Source organism: Cladophialophora immunda, assembly GCF_000835495.1.
Source record: "Cladophialophora immunda strain CBS 83496 unplaced genomic scaffold supercont1.8, whole genome shotgun sequence".
Taxonomy (NCBI): domain Eukaryota; kingdom Fungi; phylum Ascomycota; class Eurotiomycetes; order Chaetothyriales; family Herpotrichiellaceae; genus Cladophialophora; species Cladophialophora immunda.
Window position 1 is genome coordinate 652,200 of NW_015622548.1, and position 17,808 is coordinate 670,007.

Below are 17,808 nucleotides of genomic sequence, written 5' to 3' on the forward strand. Positions count from 1 at the left end.
GGCGAAGTTGTGAAGGGTGCATTAGCGGTGCGGATGAGCCAGTGACAAGCGCCCGGAACAACTGCAGCTCCGAGCATCATCTCTCAGGTAGTAATGCCTAGACCAAAGAGTCAGTGGGCTTCGGGGCAGTGGGCTGCAGTGGCTACCAGGCCGCAGCGGGGGCTTCGCTGTATGACGCAAATCTAACTCCGAGTAATAAGCTGGCTACCTACCCTGCGCAATCAGTCAACTTACTTTTTTGTGGCCCGACCTACCATCAACTTGGTTGAGATACCTTCTATTCACTGTCCTACGACACCGATTTGTCACTCATCGTCGCCGCCTCCTCTGCTCATCAATTCTGATAGAGTGCCCAGTCCATGTACAAACCAGAATAAAATCAGGAAATCCGCGGGCGATTAGTGCCGCTCCTGAAAGCAAGTCTCAGGCAGCCAGCCATCAAGCACGTGTCAAGCGAAGCATCCCCTCTCCTTCCCATTCTGCGATTTCCATCTTCAATCGGCGCACACCCCTGAGGCAGAAGGCACAACATTCTTCCTGCGGCTCTTTCACGCCGCGCAGAAGAAGCCATGCCCCGGCAAAAGGGTGTCAAGTTCCAACACCGGTCGAACAGCAATGGCAACGGCAACGGTAATGGAAATGGAAACCATCACCGTCGACAAAGCTCTTCTGCCGCTAGCGACACTGCTTCCGAGCCACCGAGTCCTCAGAGAGATCACCACGACAGCAACACCAATGGAAACATTGTGAAAGGAGAGAAGCCAGATCATGTATCGGAGTACGAGAAAAAGAAGCAGACTTTCATAACCCGGACAATATGGACACTAGCGATGATAGGTGGTTTCTTCGGCGCGATGTTTGCGGGCCACGTCTACGTCCTCATGGTCATTACCGCCGTTCAAATCGTCTCATTCAAAGAGGTGATCGCAATCGCTCAGGTGCCCACGAAACAGAAGAACCTTCCGTTGACGACCTCGCTAAACTGGTACTTCCTGGCCATCACCATGTACTTCCTGTACGGCGAAAGTGTCATCTACTACTTCAAACATATCCTGCTGGTGGACAAAGTCTTGCTACCCTTCGCGACCCATCATAGGTTCATCAGCTTCATGATGTATATATTCGGTGCGTGTGCAAACTGTCACGGTCCCGTCTTTCAATGCTTACTCTATGATAGGATTCATGTCCTTCGTTGCCTCGTTGCGGAAAAATTATTACCGATTTCAGTTCGCCCAGTTCGCCTGGACTCATATGGCACTCTATCTGATTGTCGTCCAAGCACACTTCATGATGAACAACGTCTTTGAGGGCATGATCTGGTTCTTCCTCCCGGCGTCGCTGGTCATTACCAACGATATCTTTGCATACATCTGCGGCATCACTTTTGGCCGCACTCAACTCATCAGCCTCTCCCCCAAGAAAACTGTCGAGGGTTTTGTTGGAGCTTGGATCTGCACCATCTTCTTCGGGTTTGCGCTCACCAACATCTTGATGCGCTATAAGTATTTTATTTGCCCCGTCAATGACCTCGGTGCCAACATTTTCACCGGCCTAGAATGCGACCCGAATCCCGTTTTCAAGGCCTACCCATACAACATCAAAGACTGGACCGGTTTGGACTATACATTCTGGATCGCCCCCATGCAGTTCCATATTCTCGTATTTGCGTCATTCGCTTCGCTGATCGCTCCCTTCGGAGGATTCTTCGCCTCGGGACTGAAACGAACTCTGAAGATCAAGGATTTTGGCGACAGCATCCCCGGTCACGGAGGTATGACTGATCGCATGGACTGTCAATTCATCATGGGTTTGTTTGCGTACATGTACTACCAGAGTTTCATCGCTGTGTATAAGACCTCAGTGGGCGGGGTCCTCGAAACAGCCATCATGGGCCTGACTCCGGAAGAGCAGGTTGAACTAGTGAAGCGACTGGGGTGGTACTTACAAGGCCAAGGCATCATCTCGGACAAGGTATGTTATCGCTGTCCTAATCTTCTGGCTCGCTTGACTGACACCTTCGTCTCTAGATCGGGCGATGCCTGGACCTCGCTCTGCCAAAGAGATGAGGATGATTGGAGTGGCAAGATATGGTTTCTTTTCGATTCTTTACATTGTGAACCCCCTAACGTTGCCGAGAGCGTCGCAAGCCGTTGTTTCTGGACTAGCATAGCGGTGGTGTCCTGGCCTTGGTTTGTGTGTGGAAACGATGGGTTCCTTAAAATTCTTGCACTGATGTCGCCATCTTTCGATGACAGACTATGATGGCTTCGAGTCTGCACTTCGAGGGCAGACCAGACAAAAACTTGTTTTCTTTCCGCTGGCTGATGAAACGTTCAATTGAGAAGACCGTGCAAGGTCTGAATGGGACGAGGTCTGGACCTGGATGTAAAAGTGTGAAATGCTGCGAATGTGTGTTGACGTCTCGGTATTGTTGAAGAATCAGTAATGTGATCGTCATGATGCATATGTCATAGAGAAACACGCAACATAGCACGTCAAAAGTCAATTCATCTCAGCCTTGCCCCCTGCCTCCACCTCGCCCACGGCCGTGCCCTCTTCCGCCTCCCCTTCCCTGTCCACCGCTCCCTCGTCCACGATCCCCTCCTCCCCTTCCACCGGCCCCATGGCCTGCTTGCCCACCTCCACGGCCGCCGCGCTGCCCGCCACCCTGCTGATGTTGTTGTTGCTGCTGTTGTTCTCTCGCAAGGTCGATGACTTCTTCAGGGACCCGGAGGTATTTGATCTAGGTGGCATGGTCAGTTAAAAGACCGTCTGATCAGCAAAACATCTGTTGATCATTGAGGAGAGCCGGAGCAGAGCTCAAGCCATAAATGCAACATGGTGGGTCTCTGACAGAGCTCGAAGACACGCATCGCAACATTCGCACATTGTAGGAGTCAGAACGCACATTGTTTCCTCTCACGTAACATTCGGGCAACCTCCAGAACCTATCCCCCTCCGGGCTAGTCTGTACAACTTCCTTAAGCGTCAGGTTCATCCAGGTATCGCAGTTTACCAGATGGCCGTTGAGAGTTTCGCCGTTCTTCAGTTCCACTAACATGGGGTGGCCTTGTGCGGCCGTCAGAAGGCCTAGGGGGAGCATTGTCGTCGCGTTTTTGCACCGGTTGCGTTTGGTACTCTCAGTTTCAGCTGGTGCTCAACTGGTCTGCGGTGCGATGGTCGAAAACACTAGCTGTGGGACGCGAACGAGGGCAGGAGCGGCGTTTTTGGTGTAAATGAGTGATCAAAGCAGGTGATTATTTTGATATGTACTCTGGGAAGCATTATGGAGCCTCATTGGCAGAAGCTGGAGGAACCTGGCTTGAGTCTTGGCGTACATGACTTACATAAGCGTGATGTCACGTGCCACAAGAGTGTCTGGGGGAGGTTCAAGGCGCAGCTGCGCAAGTCAAAAAGAAGTCATCATTTCATTTCTGGAAAAGTCAATAAATAACACGAGAAGCCTATGACCTCAAGCATCATTACCGAGCCGCCAGCAGCACGGCCCATGTCGAACCCTTATCCCACTCGCCAGGTCAGATTCGGAGCCGGAGGGCGACGCGGCCGAGCACTTGTCGGGGCTGTGCATCTCGCCTCCGTGTCCGAGGCGCGCAACCAAACCTCAAAAGGCCCAAGCGGCTTCTGGCGCCATCCTCCCTCTTCCACTCTCCCTTCAGGCCCAACCTCAGGCTCAGGCTCCAGCCAAAAGCGAAAGATTCCCATCCCGTCCTGCCATCCACACCCTCCGTCCGCTCATTACCTCTTCGATTCTTGATTCTCATCCACCATACTCTTCAGGCATCAGAATATGGAGTTGTGAGGCAAAAAAAGTGAGCGGTTTGCTCCCGTTTCTACTGGGGGAATGCCATACAATTTGAACAAATAATTTGTGCCATTGGATCATTGGTGTTTCTTTCCTGGCATAGTCCCACTCATCCGAATCGTCTGTTCCTTTGTTCAATCATTGGGTCCAAAATGAGGTCTTCACTTACTCGCGTGGCCACTTTGTTTTCTGCGCTTGCGTCGGCATCTCTTCTTCCTGCTTCTTCGCCTCCTGATGCGGTTGCGAAAGACATCACGACTGTTGCTGGTACAACAGGTAGTGGATGCCACTCACGCAGTCGTGTTGTTGGCTGACGAGCGACAGATCTTAATCACCTAACCATTCACTTCCATGCTCCCTGCCGGGAATGTTTTGACGACACAAAGGATGGAGTGGTAGGTTGTGTCCGATTCGGTCATGTCTTGGGGGATGGTGTCGTTGACGTTGGCGTTCACAGGAGCTAACCCTTGAGATCGACTCCGCCGAAGAGGAGTGCTCTAATTCTCCTCCACGTCTGAATGGACTTCCTCTCATTCCACTAAGATCCGGCAATGTCGTTGCCAACGGTCAGATTTCCTTGATGTCCAAGTCTTCTGATGGCTCGGCCAAACGCGAGGTCAATGCTTCCTGGGAGTCAACCTGTCTAAAGGGTGAAGCTTCCATAATCTCTGTTCGATTCGAGGGAATCGTCGGCAATGACCCCTTCAAAGATACCTCTGGATTCACCACCTCCTTCAAGCAGAAAGGCCAACCCGCAGTACTGCGTCTCCAAGACAAACCTATAGCTCAGGTTTCAGAGAACCTCTGTGACGAATGGCTCTTGTCCGAGGATAAAAGACTCTCCATCACTCCCAATGCCTCAGATCCTACCTCTTCCCTTGACACCACATTGCAAGCCGAGTATTCTCAACTTGAAGAATTGATAAATCAAATGGGTGCCCTTCATGAGCAGATACGCACAACCGAGACAAAAATTATCTCTCTCCTCAAGCAAGAGTTCAAAGCTTGCTCAAGCATGAAGTGCTTGTGGGACACCGCTATGAGTGAAGTTCCAACCATTGCCAAACTCATTAGCTCTCACTTCTCCCATCATAGCAATCGACATGGTGGTTGCAAAGATGGTGATGCACAATCACCGTGCTCCGCGGAAGTCCAGGAAAGCTTTGCGGTCGACAGCATCTTACAAGAAGACGGTCCAGAGGAAGCGTCTGCTGCCGCTGGTAACGAGGAACCCGCACCAGTTTCGCAGTCGCTGGCGGAACCACTTACTACCACTTCGCCACCCAATGAGCCAGAAGCAACTCCCCTCCCAGAAGGTCAACATCGGCCTCACTTTCCATTCATGGGTGGGGATCATCCTCCCTTCCGACCACCTCATGGTCCGCCTCCAGGATTTCGTCCGCCAGCGGGACATCATGGTCCACCCCCTGGCTTCGGCCCTCAAAGCCACCCTCACGGGCCTCCACCCAACTTGGGAACTTTTGTCCCTGAACATCGGCGCCTTCTAGAATATCGCATAGGGCTTGCAATCCTTCTGCTGGTACTGCTTGTCATACTGTCTGGTCTAGTCATCCGCGCCATAATCGCCTTCAGGGATCCTCGACGACGGGCTGAGCGCGCAGCCCGGTGGGAAGAGCGTCGTACTAGGAGACTTTACCGCAAAGCTGCTTGTAAGCATAAATGGAGGACTTGGTGGAAAGGTTTCCGAAACCCAGGCACCAATGACTACGAGGAGAAGCGAGAAATGATCCTTGATCAAGAAAGCCTTCTAGAAGAGGGGGACGACGGATTACAAAAGGAAATCCGTACGCTTCGAAATGCCTCCGATTTCGTGAGGGATCTAGTGCAGGCTGAAGAAGGTCGATCAAGGTCGGGGTATCGTGGACATTGTGATCGGGAAGGATTTGAACCTGCGGAACTCGATGCTGGCGTCGGGAGCAGCGGGCTTTCCGACATTGCCCCATCATACGTGACACCTCCACCTCGATATGAAGAAGAGCTTGAAGGAGAAATAGTGGTCGTCGACGATTTTCGATATACACCCAGCAATACGGATGATACTCCAGAAAGCAGTATCGTTGATTGCAGCCCGAGGCTGAGTTTGGAGACCGGCAGATCGACTATTGTCACCAAGGACACGCACGAGTGACAGCTAGCGAAGACTCAGTTTTGAGGAGTCCATTGTTGAGGAATATGTGGCCATACTGTCTCGCACCCGGTGCATTCGCGGCTGATCCGGACTGGAGAATTTCTTTTTGTGGCGCGGATCATCTGAAATTTGTAAAGTAAAACCGGTAAAACCGGTGAATTCGGCGTCGTCGCTTGTAAGAGTTACATTGCTGGGACCTATTCGATGTTTCCAACCTGTGGTCAATCATGGCGCAGCTTATAATTCAAGGGACCTCATCCGTCACTTGGTGGGTGAAGCTGGGCTTGTTCATGCGCGGACCTTGTCGGTTGGCGGCATCTCCGAAAACAGACGGAGTGTTGATGATATAGGCACGGAAGAAGACGAAAGAATCCCTTTATTTTATTTATTGAAGCAGCATTCATGAGAATTTTCAATTCTTTCTTTGCTCTAGTCGCAACATACGTCGCTAGGGTTGTGTGCCACGAAAGCGAATTGGGCCATCACTACATTGAGACCGACGTCCACCAACACGACCATCTACCTGACACGCCGAGAATCCCCAGGCATATTGTGTTTTACTCATGCTCGAGGCGGTGAAAAGCTGTTTTCTTTCGCCCGTTGTGATACCCGAGGTGCCTGGCCTGAGGGAGTTTGATCCCCTTTTCTTACTATTCAATGTCGTATTGTTTTTTTTTGGGCGTGAAATCACCTTGAATGTCTCAAATTGGACAACGTCCCACTTCATACCGATGCTGCCGCAATCTGGACAATGACCTTGGCCAACTGGTCCGGCGCGGTTGTGTTGGGACAGTGTCCCGTGTTGAGCGTGTGGACGTCGACGGCGCTCCCGCTTTCGCGCCGGATCATCTCGATATACCCGCGTTGCAGGTCCGGCGGGATGATCATGTCGTTCTCGCACACGATGAACGAGACCGGGACGTGCTTGTAGCCCGGGTACGTGACCTCGCTGGCAAAGCTGAGGGCCGAGTGGCGGGACATGGACCTGACGGTCGCGACGGCCTTGTCGAATTCGAGGTCGGGGAAGGTGGCTTTGGCGATGATGTCGGTGCCCACGAGTCTTAGGAAGCCGTCCTGAGGAGGGTTTGTTAGCTAATACCCGCGTGTGCTCAGTACGGAAGCGCATGGGAGCGATGTTTTCCAAGTCACTGGAGCGGGCACACCAGCAAGTACCTACCTCTCCGGTCTCGACCATTTCGCGCGGAGCTTCTCCAACCATGCTCTTCAGCGAATGGCCCGCCGACGGCACATGGGCAGCGAGGTAGACGAGCCTCACGACGCCCCCGGGCTGTCCACGCGCCTGTCGCTCAGCTTTGCCCACTCCCCTGAGAGTCTCCGTGCCCACGACCCCGCCGTAGGAGTGTGCCACGACCACGACGTCTTTCCCCTGGTTCGCCACCTTCTCAATGATGGCGCGGAAGAACTTCGCGTCGTCGTCCAGGGTCGCTGGGTCTTCGGGCGGGTTGCGGCTCGCGGACGGGAGGTTGTTGACGAAGACCGACTTGGAGCCGCTCAACGTTTGTATTCTGTCGACCACGTCGAAGTACAATTGAGCTGTGGAGAAGGAGCCGGGGATGATGACGATGGCTGGGGTCGAGGAAGCCATCTTTGCGCAGCGCGATGTTTGCAGGATGAAGGTCTCCAGGCGTGGCGTTGACGCGGTAGTAGGCCAAACCTCTTGCTGACAACGAGCCAAGTGCGTGCGCCAGCCAGACTCCAAGTGATTCTTATCGAAACACCGCGAGCAGGATATTCGTAAGCCTTTAAGTATGGTCTAGGTGATGTCGCTTCCACTCGTGGTCCGCCGGTCGCTCGTCCGGTCTCGCTTCTTTTGTCGACCGAGGACTGATGGTTAGACGAGAAATGTGCCCCTTCATCTGCGTATTGAGGACGCCTTAAATGCTTGGGCTCTGGAGTATTTGCGTTAGCCTTGCGACTGTGGTTCTTTGCGTGTGACAGACGTTGGGTGAATGCAACACCCCGCGTCTGACCTTGCATGAGCCAGGTCGCCCTTGTTATTAGTCCTGAGTTAGTCTTTCGGAGGGCATAAACCGCCTACTAAGGCTATAACCATCGCGTAGAAATAGGAAGGTTATATAATTAGAGCTTCCCTAACGGGTAATTTATTATTAAAGTGCTACTAGCTAGATAGATTAGAGAACGCTATAGCTATTCATAGCGAGATATTCTTTACGCGCCGTAAATTTGCGCTGTAGGCGGAAGTATTCGCTAGCCCCAGACTTCACGCTTCTGGCTTCTCCTGATTTCCGCCTCACCTTGTGCTGCCTGCTTCACTCAAGACGGTGCCACTAGGGGGTAAAGATTGCACGAGAAAATTTACTTGGAGGAGCGCTACATGCCATTCTAGCATCTTCAACCACCGCAGAACCGACCACAAGTCTGAACCGACTGCCTCCTCCTCCCCCTCCCCCGGCCCCTCAGGTCCCTGCATTTCTGGGTCCGAGTCAATGACAGGTAAGAGGAAACCAAACTCTTCGCGTGACCAGATCCGTTGTCACTTACGCACTACTCCCCTACGACGCACGCATCGTGAGGCATCGACACGCCCGCCTCCAAGAACACCCTGTGACCCTCTGATCCCCCAACCCAAACAGCGCATGCCTCACCGTCGCCCCATACGACTCCATGTGGCGATCCAGACCCCGTCTCCTCGGCCGCTAACAGCACCCTCAATGCCTCCAGCTGACCCTTCTCCGCCGCCTTGAAGAGCGTTGACGTCCGCCCCGCGACTCAGCAGCAGCTTCAGCACGTCCACGTGGCTACCCGCCGCCGCCGCCGCCGATAGCTCCGTGTCCGCGCTGCCGGAGTGGGGATTGACGTCGTCCGCCGTGAACCCGGAGTCCAGCAGCAGTCGTACCATGGCCGTGTCGCCCTTGCCAGCCGCCTTGGCCACGGGCCCCTGCGACAGCCACCTGCCGATGCTTACGTTCTCGCCCTCGGCCCCCTTCCGCCACCTGCGGCCGCGGCCTGCCGGCGCCAGCGTCCAGCAGCAGCTTCGCGACGTGGAGGTACCCCGACGACACCGCCGCGTCGAGGGGCGTACTACCGAAAAGACTCGACTGGTGAACGTCTGCCCCGCGCTCCAGTAGCGTCTGGCACACTACCAGGGTGCTCGTTTCAGCGTCGGCATCCGTACGGCCGTGGTCGATAGCCATGTACAGGGGCCCCATGATCCCTCCCTTCCCCAGCACGTCCGCGCCGTGGTCCAGCAGGGTGCACACAATGGATACGTATCCGAGGGGCGTGAAACCGCCGCTCTCCTCCGTGTCGGGTGGACAGCCCAGCTTCATGAGCCAGCGGACAATGCCACCGTGTCTGTGCTCGGCTGCGACGTGCAGGCAGGACGTGCGAGTGTCCGCTTGGCGCACAACGACGGTGGCGGCGTCACCATCCTCCTCAACAATGAGCTTCACGACGCTCAGATGCCCTCGCATGGCGGCAAGGCGGGGTGCCGTGAACCCCTTCCCATCTTCGATCTTGAAGTCGGCTTTTTGCTGCAGAAGTAATTTCGTGACGGCCTTGCGCCCTCCCGGCGCGGCTCTATGTAGCGCCGTCATGCCGTAGTAGTCGATGTGGTCCACGTTCGCGCCCCAGGTGAGAAGAGGTTTGGCGACGTCCACACGGCCCGCTTCTGCGACTGCCATCGGGGAGTCTGCGCCAACCAGGTCTCACTGTCAACCTCGGCCTGTTTGAAGAGCAGGATTTCACGGATGGCCGTGCGGCCTTTGTCGGCCGCGCGGTACAGCAGGCTTTCTCCGTAGCTGCTCTTCACGTTGGCGTCAGGGCACCGTTGTAGCTTCTCGAGGGCGGTGGTGGACTTCAGCTGCGTGACGACGCGATGCCATTCGGTCTCGCCCTCCTCGTACTGGGTAACTGACGACCTGAGAAGTTCCATGGCCTCAGCGTTGACCTTTCCATGGCACTCGCTCATGGCTATCTTGCCCCATCGCTCGCGGACGGCCGGGCTTGCCCCCTTCTTCAGGAGTTGGATCGCGATCTCTGAGAGACCGCTCGCAATGGCATCATGCAGAGACGCGTGTCCGTGGTGGTCCACGACGTTTGGCCGTGCTTTGTGATCGAGCAGCATCTCAACGATTTCCGCGTTCTTCTTCTGAACTGCTTCATGCAAAACGGTAAGTCCTTGCCAACCACGGCCGTTGGGGTCTGCCCCTTTGAGCAGCAGGAGCTTCACCAGGCCCTCCGACTCCTTCGCCACGGCCATGGGCAACGGCATCGTCTCCTCCACCGGCGCGTTGAAGTCTGCCCCGTTGGCGGTGAGGATGTGGATGATGGACTCTAACTCGGCGGTCAATTCGATGGCGTCTTCGTTGAAGTCATATTTCTTCCGGATGCAGAACGGAATCAGCTGGGTCGCATTCACCGGTCGTCGTGCCACATCAGGCTCTACTGCGAGTAAGGTCTCCAGCTCCTTCCGAAGTGTTTCTAGGCGGCCTCTTCCAACGCAGCCTGCGTCAATTCCCAAGGGTCGATTGCGAGCTTCTTGCCCCACTCAAGGATTTCAGAGATGGCCTACTCATTTTGTTTCTCCGTGGCCAGTGAGAGTGCCGTCTTGTCCAAAGTGTTTTTGACGGTCAATTCGCGCCCGTGTTGTAGAAAGAGGCGCACCATCGCATGACTTCCGCCCTCTACCGCCTCGCACAAGACTTGGACTTGATGTTGACATTCGCCCCTTTCCCGAGTAGAATTTCTGCAGCCCACAGGTTACTATTCTGGGCAGCAGTGTGCAGTATTGTCGAACCAAGCCGTCCAAGGCATTCAGGTCGTCGATTTTGCTCAGAAGGCTGTGGAAGAGGGACTTGGAGTCGTCGTCTTTGTTTCCACCCGACACCGAGACGTGCAAGTCCATCGTTCTCACCTTCACGCCAGCCACAAGAAGCTTCTCAACCACTCTCGGATACCCGGCTTCAACCGCCAACGAAAGGAGCCCATCTGAGCCCCGATAAAGGTAGTTGATATCAAGGTATTTGTCCACGATATAGTCAAAGTGGTCCAGCTGCTGGCATCGAAGAGCACTCCCAGCCGCGCGGAAGACACTATCCATTGGCGTCGCATCGGAGACCGTGGCCTTTCGAAAACAAAGGTTCAAGGACTGATAGAGACCCGCGAAGCACCATGGCATCGCCTGCCATCCAGCCGAGCAAGCCTTCAGGCCTGGTGGATCCTCGCCAGTCAAGAGTATCCCATCATCCTCGGGGATAGCCTGAAGGCAGATGCGAAGGCACAGGACTTATTTCTGAATATCCGGTGTAACTGGCAACCCAAATCCGGCTTCGACGCCCGTGAGAGTCGACTGAAAAAGGCTGGTGACCGATATCATCTTGACGTATCGAGTGGCGATTCCGCCGAATACCAATATGTCGGCAGGCCGCATTCAGAACCGTCGGGAGCATCATGTCCCACATGTCGATAAACTGAATCGGGCCCTGGAACTTTGCCCCAAAATCAAACAGGACACTCGCAGTCTCGGTATGTTCGTGCAGCAATGCTACTTCAACCGGATTCCACCTCGTCGATCCGCTCGGACGGACGTTGGCAGGCGCTCCACGCTCGAGCATGCGGTGCACCAACTTCGCTTGCCCATGGTACGCCGCGAAGTGGAGATCAATGCCAGTCGCTGCCGCTCCGGCCTCGACCAGCAACGATGTCGTGCCGAAATGCTCTCGCCGGACCGCCTGCTCCGGAGGAGACAGCTTCGGCGACGTGTCTTTCGCGTCCACCTCGGCTCCGAGATCTAGGAGTTTCTGTACAACGACCTCTAGCCCGCAGGAGGCGGCGATCCAGAGGCCCGAAGCTCCACGGGCCATGTCGGCCGCGCCTCGTCCGCCGCCGACTTTGCAGAAGTCCACTACGTCTAGCAAGAATGCCACCTTCGGTGGATCATTGAGTAGCTCGGCGATGTTGTCGTCCAGCGACGAAGATCTCGCCTCAGCTTTGCAACAGTGCTCCGCCCAGCACATGGCTGCGTATGCGAGGAAAGGATATCGTTTCACCGTGACTCGCATTTGACTTTTTCGCAGCTGGAATGGATCTTCAAATTGAGGATGCAGAAGATACTCGAGACAATCTTGAGCCAGGGCTAGATTGGCGTCCGTGCTACCCACGAGGCTGCTTGATGATATGAAGCTTCTTGTTGAGGGATGGATGAACCTGATGACGTCTCGGTCTTCATCGACAAGGGTGAGATGGGCACAAGCTGCCTTCAGATCCTCGGCGGTGGTGGAAGGCGGAATGTGGGCTCAGTGTTGGAGGTAGACGAGACAAGTGCTTGGACTTGGGCGAAACGCAGTGGTCGGAGAGTGTGAAGAAGCCAGCGAAATACCTTGCTGGCCATCTGCTGCCTTGCCAGAGGCTGTTCCTTTACACTGGCAGTCGCCTTCAAATGCGCCTCAGGTAGCGTTTGGGGTGGATCATGCAATATCACGTCGCCCTCTGCGGCGCTGTTGACAGATCGAATTCGATCAAGACGTAAATTGGCAAGCAGCCAGCTAATCCGCCCCAGTCAGCGCGAGTGCTTGAAGGGGTACGGGAGATTTTACCAATTGCCTGTCGCTTTTGAGATCTTGCTGGCTGCATCATTCACGCTCCAGGACAAGAGCTGATCTTGCGAGAGCGACGTCAATTCGCCATGAACCATTTCTTCAACTTCTCGGGCTTGGACAGTCACAGTGAAATGTAGGCCTTCAGACATCTCCTCTCGGTCTGTTCTGTCAGATGTCACCGGAATGTTGACATGATCGATTAATGCGAACAGTGTCTCAAGCAGTAGTATCTGCTCGGCCTCACTGTCATAGTATCCGTCTAGGCCATCAATGATGATGAAACAACGGTCGAAACTGCTCAGCTTTTCCTTCAGCAACTCTGTCATTTCTTCAATGCCCGGCTGCTTGGAGTCAGGGCGGTTCTCATTGAATATGTCGGCTACTCGGTCAGAGATAGGAGCTCTCGAACCCATAAGTTGCCGCCACAGGCTCCCCACGACATTGACGGGAGTCAGGACTTTAGTACAATCTCGTTCAAGATACGCGGCAGCGACACCCACATCTCCCTTGTCGCCATACTCCTGATGAATGTGCTCGATGGTTTTGACACTGGGATCAATAGGCCACTGCGCTTGTCTAAGGAAGTTAGGAATCTCACCATGTCGTCGTCTTCCCCGAGCCAGCTATGTCCATCATCAGCGACTGTCTAACGGACGGACTAGGAGGACTCACCGATACCACAGCACCAAAATATCTTCTTACGCTCGCCGAACCAGGTGCGAAATGGCGCAGAGCTCAGTACACTTGGAGGCTCGTCGCTTCGGATTCTATACCGGTGAAAATTGTGCAGCTCTTCAAAGTCAAGAGGTCCTAGTTCTTGTAAGAGGCGCTAGCGCATGAGAGCTCCCGCAATCTCTTGGAAGTCGAGCGGCATGGTTGAGTCGGTGGTGATGCCCTCAGCAGAAGCCTTATCTTTTCTCTCTTGCTCATCAGAAGATCCAGAAGGACTTCCATGCAGATTAATTGCGGCGGCGGTGCTGGCTCAAGTTAGTCTGGATGAGCCTGCATCATGAATTGAACTGGGGGATGTACGCGGCGGCAGATTCCTGCTCGATGTAGGGCATGCGAAGAGCCAAAGAACTGCACGCTTGTCAGTCCGCGGGAGGCCCGTGCAAGAGTTGAGTGCAATCCTTTTCTTGACTTCGTAGTGAAAAACAGTCTCCTTGGTCTGCCAACAGACGACAAACAAAGGCGAGGGTCTGCTATGATCTTGTCCACCAAGTAGATATCGCAGAGCTGATTGAAAGTAAGTTCCAGAAGTCTGAGTAGCAATGATGTGCCCCAACAAGGTGGATGTGTGGCCTTCGACTGTGAACTCCCAGTTAATATCAGCGCCCCGTTAACGGAAACAATCAGCCAGCTGATATTGCTGGAACTGGATAGCGAGAATCTGTGGGAGGTGATCGTCGAGCAAATCACTGAGCATCTTTGGGCCTTCGTTGGATAACAAATACTCTGCCATGTCAACAGCGGCTGCTGACCTCAATTGACTTCGTGCACACAGTCAATGTCGAGAGTTCCCTGCCGTGAAGCTTCCACCCAATGCGTGGGTCAGCACCACAACTGAGTAGGAGCCAGAAGATTTCTGTACAGCCACGTCGAATGGCTTCGTGGAGGGGCGTGTAGCCAAAAGCGTCACAGATGGTGTTCACATGCTCATTTGCGTCGATATCGAGGAGGCACTTAACAGCATCCAATGACGCATACCTCGTAGCCATATAAGTGGCCGTCATCTTGAGGCCATTGAACGATAGTGACTGCAAGCTGGCTCCGAACATGACCAACAATTCTATCGTTCGCTCCAGGGCTTGTCGATAGTTGGAGCCATGAATGAAGACCCTTCTTGGGAGCGGGTTCATAATCGCTCGGACAAAGGACCCAGCGACGAGCAAGCCAAGCTCCTTCTTGCTTCGGGCCAGATGGTGCAGCATGGCCGCAGCGCATGATGCTCGGTGCATCTCAATAGCACTTCCCAAGGGGGAGTCGTTTTTCAGCGCGCTCGCTTGCCATTGGATATGGGCAACGCGGCCCGGGCAGGCAGCGAGGTTGAAATACTTCCATTCAATCCCCTTTTCGCTTGAAATCTACCAAGATCTTCACCTGGAGCAGTTATATTTATTCTTGGTGCCGTTCCTTATTGCTATTAACTCGGGAGGCCTCAGTCCCTTTTCAAGACCGCTGGATGATACTCAATATCTGGTATGCAGAAAGATGCACGCTTCCACACGCAGTCAGATGCTGAATCAGTGGGGGACGGTTGAGAAAGGAACATAGTCCTGCCCGTACCTAAACCCGGACCCCCAAATCTAGCAGTCTTGCCAAGCCACTCATAGCGTTCGTACTAGCGAGCCAGAATGCTCTGGGTCAGGCCTAACACTCACCTAAAGTATACATCTCCTTCGCCATACACGTCTTCCCCCGCCTTGAAGCCTGCTGGCGCCACTGCCGACAGTCGTCAGTGTTCCTCGGAGAATGGTTTCGAGGGTGACATCCTCCTCAAGACCTAAACTGCAGCCCGACATATACCATTAGACGTTTTCGCTTCTGGCCTAGGGTGCCGGCTGTGCTCAACCCAAGACTCTCCAAGATTCTATTCAACAGATCTTCTAACCTCCAACTTAGTCAACAGTAGATGGGAACGCACGTGAGCCAAGGGCTAGGACTGACCATTGAGTCCTTTCAGGTGAAGGTACGTGGGGGGGAACCCTGGTATTCGCTGATTGTTGACGCCGTGAAAGGGGTAGATGGGCGTCGTGCAGCAGGTAATCTTCGCATTAACCGCGCGGGCGGCGCTATTAAAGTGGCTGGGACACGTTCAGAGTCACGAGTCACTCTGGGGTAGAAAATGCACTAACCCTGCTCGAAGCTCTGTTTGAAGCGGCCGGAAAACCTCCTCGAGACGTCGCCGAGTGTCATGGTGGTATTGTTGTAAGAGGATCGGCTCCCCATCCTCGGTGGTCAGGATCCGTCCGACCCACTCCAGGCGTCCGGCCACGGTATCTACGGCGTCCCGATTTGTGAGTTCTTCGCTGATGGTGTCGAGTCGTTCATGGAGGATCACCGGATTCCCGTCGGCGGTCGTCACGCTCCGCCTGACCGTCTCCAGTCGTCCGGCTACAGTAGTAGGATCGCCGGGGTCTGCAAGTGTTTGGCGGATAGTATTAAACCGAGCCATCAGCCCTTCGTCCTCATCCATGAGGACCCGTGTGACCGTGGTGACTCTCCGATCAATATTGTAAAGGGAGACAGGGTTACCATCTGCAGTCGTAAGGCTTTGCCTGACCGTCTCCAGGCGTCCCGCCATGGTATTCGTATCGGCCCAGTCTGTGAGGACTCGATGAATGGCATCTAGTCGTTCATAGAGGATGATGGGATTCCCGTTGGCAGGCGTTAAGCTCCGCTTGACCACCTTGAGACGTCCAGCTACGGTGGTCACATCGTCGTGGTTTGTGAGTGCTCGATTGATGGTATCAAGTGACTCACGCAGAAGCACAGGATTACCGTCTGCGGCTGTGAGGCTGCGCGTAACCGTCTCAAGGCGCGCGGTCACCGTGTGGGGGTCGTCGCTGTTGGTCAGTGCCTGGCTGATAGGGTCCAGCTGTTCATGAAGGATGATGGGGTTGCCGTTTGCCGCCGTGAGGCTCCGCTTCACGACATTGACGCATCCTGCCAGAGTACTGGCATCATTTGTCGCTGTGAGAGCGTGACTGATACGGTCGAGTTTTCCTTGTGCGGTGATAGAGTCGTCGTTAAGAGCGTTCAGTTTCACGTCGATCGCATGAAATTGTTGGCGCAAGACGATTGGATATCCTTCGGCGGTCGAAACACTCTGGCTTATGATACGAAGCCTTTGATCCAGGGCCCGGACGTGTGCATTGACCATATCCACATTGCGAGTTATCTCGGCCCTGATTCTCGTCATTTCTGTCCGGAAGTCATCACGCATCGCTCGCAGGAGATCCTCTATGATCACGAAACCTGTATTGAACTGCACACAAGCAATCTCGTCACTTTACCTCATCTTTTGGCCGCCGGGGGAGAAGAGGGGGGGGGGATAAAGCGCAAGAAGAGCCGATTACCAACCACGTTGCCCGCGTGCTCCATGAGGAACGATTTTCTTTTGTTTTCTCTTTGGAATGAGGATCCTCGACCCTTCCGAGATGAGGTAATGGACGGGTTATGGAATTTCTCGAACCGGGGAGACGTAGACGGTACGTATATACCGTTGCTAATTAGAGAATAGACCTTCACTAGCTAAAGTTGGATAGTAAGAGTAGTTATAATCCCTCTGGTCGAGAGAGTCCGGCACTTTTATATATTCTGAGGGATTGTTGTCTCCGAGTAAATTGACCCCGTACCGTAATAAGTCGCTCCGTATTGTCAAAATCTTGGGGACGATAGCTACCTGGAGTTATGGCTTCCCCTGCCCCTTCTTTTATCACTAGTGTTCGCTTGACTCCGGACATAGTTAGACGCAATAGTTTATGCAACTTGATGGGTTGCGGGGTTGCGTCTATGCCTAGACCAAAAGCCGAACTAAAGTTGGTAACGATAGACTTATAAAGTGCGATCACCTGCGGGATCGTCGCTTTCTCGACATGAGGGCCGGCGTCTTACTCCGTCGGGAGTGAAAGCTATGCATTTGCGGATCACGTGCGCCGAATGGGACGAATCGGGACACGCCTGTTGTCAGAGTCGGCGGCGAAAGCACAGCTCCTGGCTTTGCCTGACAGGAGACGATGAGGGTACAGTGCACCTCCTGCAGGTCTGCGCCCTGCGCATGGATAGAGGAACCAATTTACTTTCGCGAGCGTTCAGTATCAGCCATTGTTCCCAGCTGGTGCTGTCTAACGTCCCCAAGTCGAGAATAATTGGTTGGGACAAAGGATCAGTTGAAGGAGGCTCTTCGGCTTGTGAACGCGAAGACGTGGCCCGTTCTCGTTGGTCTATATCCTCGCCGGCCGTTCACGCAGTCAAGTGAGAAGGCGGGATGAAATTTTTGGCTTCGCCGACCGGTGTGACGAACTGCGACACGAATCGCTTGTCTTCACCCAGAGGAGCTGCAGCTCGCCCATTTCGAGACCCATCGGGGTCATGGTGCCGCATGCTCCCGGGCCGTATCTGTAACCACAGTTTGAACCATGACGTGCGTGCGTGCCGCCGAGGTTTGATTGTCGCGATGCCGCCCAAGGCCACCGCCAATATCCTTGCACAGTTTCACCGGGCTTGTAATTCGGACTGGTGGGGGGCGATTG

The 17,808-nt window shown here is 54.2% G+C and overlaps 5 protein-coding genes across 6 annotated transcripts; 2 read left to right on the plus strand and 3 right to left on the minus strand.

Moving 5' to 3' along the window:
• Positions 1 to 243: 243 nt before the first annotated feature.
• On the plus strand, positions 244 to 2,523 carry PV07_12287 (uncharacterized protein). The gene is made up of 3 exons (XM_016399802.1): positions 244 to 1,125; positions 1,178 to 1,971; positions 2,028 to 2,523. The coding sequence occupies exons 1-3, from the start codon at positions 570 to 572 to the stop codon at positions 2,064 to 2,066; spliced, it is 1,389 nt and encodes a 462-aa protein (XP_016242614.1). The 5' UTR covers positions 244 to 569; the 3' UTR covers positions 2,067 to 2,523.
• Positions 2,062 to 3,473, minus strand: PV07_12288 (uncharacterized protein). Its single transcript, XM_016399803.1, has 2 exons — positions 2,909 to 3,473; positions 2,062 to 2,743 (listed from the first exon to the last, which is right to left on the minus strand). Exons 1-2 carry the CDS (start codon positions 3,101 to 3,103, stop codon positions 2,513 to 2,515), a joined length of 426 nt encoding a protein of 141 aa, XP_016242615.1. The 5' UTR covers positions 3,104 to 3,473; the 3' UTR covers positions 2,062 to 2,512.
• A 204-nt stretch (positions 3,474 to 3,677) lies between these two features.
• Positions 3,678 to 6,371, plus strand: PV07_12289. 2 transcript variants are annotated; one of them, XM_016399804.1, is made up of 3 exons: positions 3,678 to 4,099; positions 4,148 to 4,218; positions 4,281 to 6,371. In XM_016399804.1, the coding sequence occupies exons 1-3, from the start codon at positions 3,976 to 3,978 to the stop codon at positions 5,970 to 5,972; spliced, it is 1,887 nt and encodes a 628-aa protein (XP_016242616.1). In that variant the 5' UTR covers positions 3,678 to 3,975; the 3' UTR covers positions 5,973 to 6,371. The 2 variants fall into 2 exon arrangements, with proteins under 2 accessions (XP_016242616.1, XP_016242617.1); XM_016399805.1 differs by having other exon boundaries at positions 3,678 to 4,218.
• Positions 6,372 to 6,390: 19 nt separating this feature from the next.
• Positions 6,391 to 7,806, minus strand: PV07_12290 (uncharacterized protein). Its single transcript, XM_016399806.1, has 2 exons — positions 7,150 to 7,806; positions 6,391 to 7,046 (listed from the first exon to the last, which is right to left on the minus strand). Exons 1-2 carry the CDS (start codon positions 7,576 to 7,578, stop codon positions 6,696 to 6,698), a joined length of 780 nt encoding a protein of 259 aa, XP_016242618.1. The 5' UTR covers positions 7,579 to 7,806; the 3' UTR covers positions 6,391 to 6,695.
• Positions 7,807 to 8,595: 789 nt separating this feature from the next.
• Positions 8,596 to 16,499, minus strand: PV07_12291 (uncharacterized protein; the record flags this gene model as incomplete). Its single annotated transcript, XM_016399807.1, has 10 exons — positions 8,596 to 8,892; positions 8,948 to 9,630; positions 9,666 to 10,422; positions 10,753 to 11,240; positions 11,365 to 12,220; positions 12,334 to 12,499; positions 12,551 to 13,129; positions 14,935 to 14,995; positions 15,221 to 15,357; positions 15,409 to 16,499. The coding sequence occupies 10 exons, from the start codon at positions 16,497 to 16,499 to the stop codon at positions 8,596 to 8,598; spliced, it is 5,115 nt and encodes a 1,704-aa protein (XP_016242619.1).
• Between the last annotated feature and the right edge of the window lie 1,309 nt (positions 16,500 to 17,808).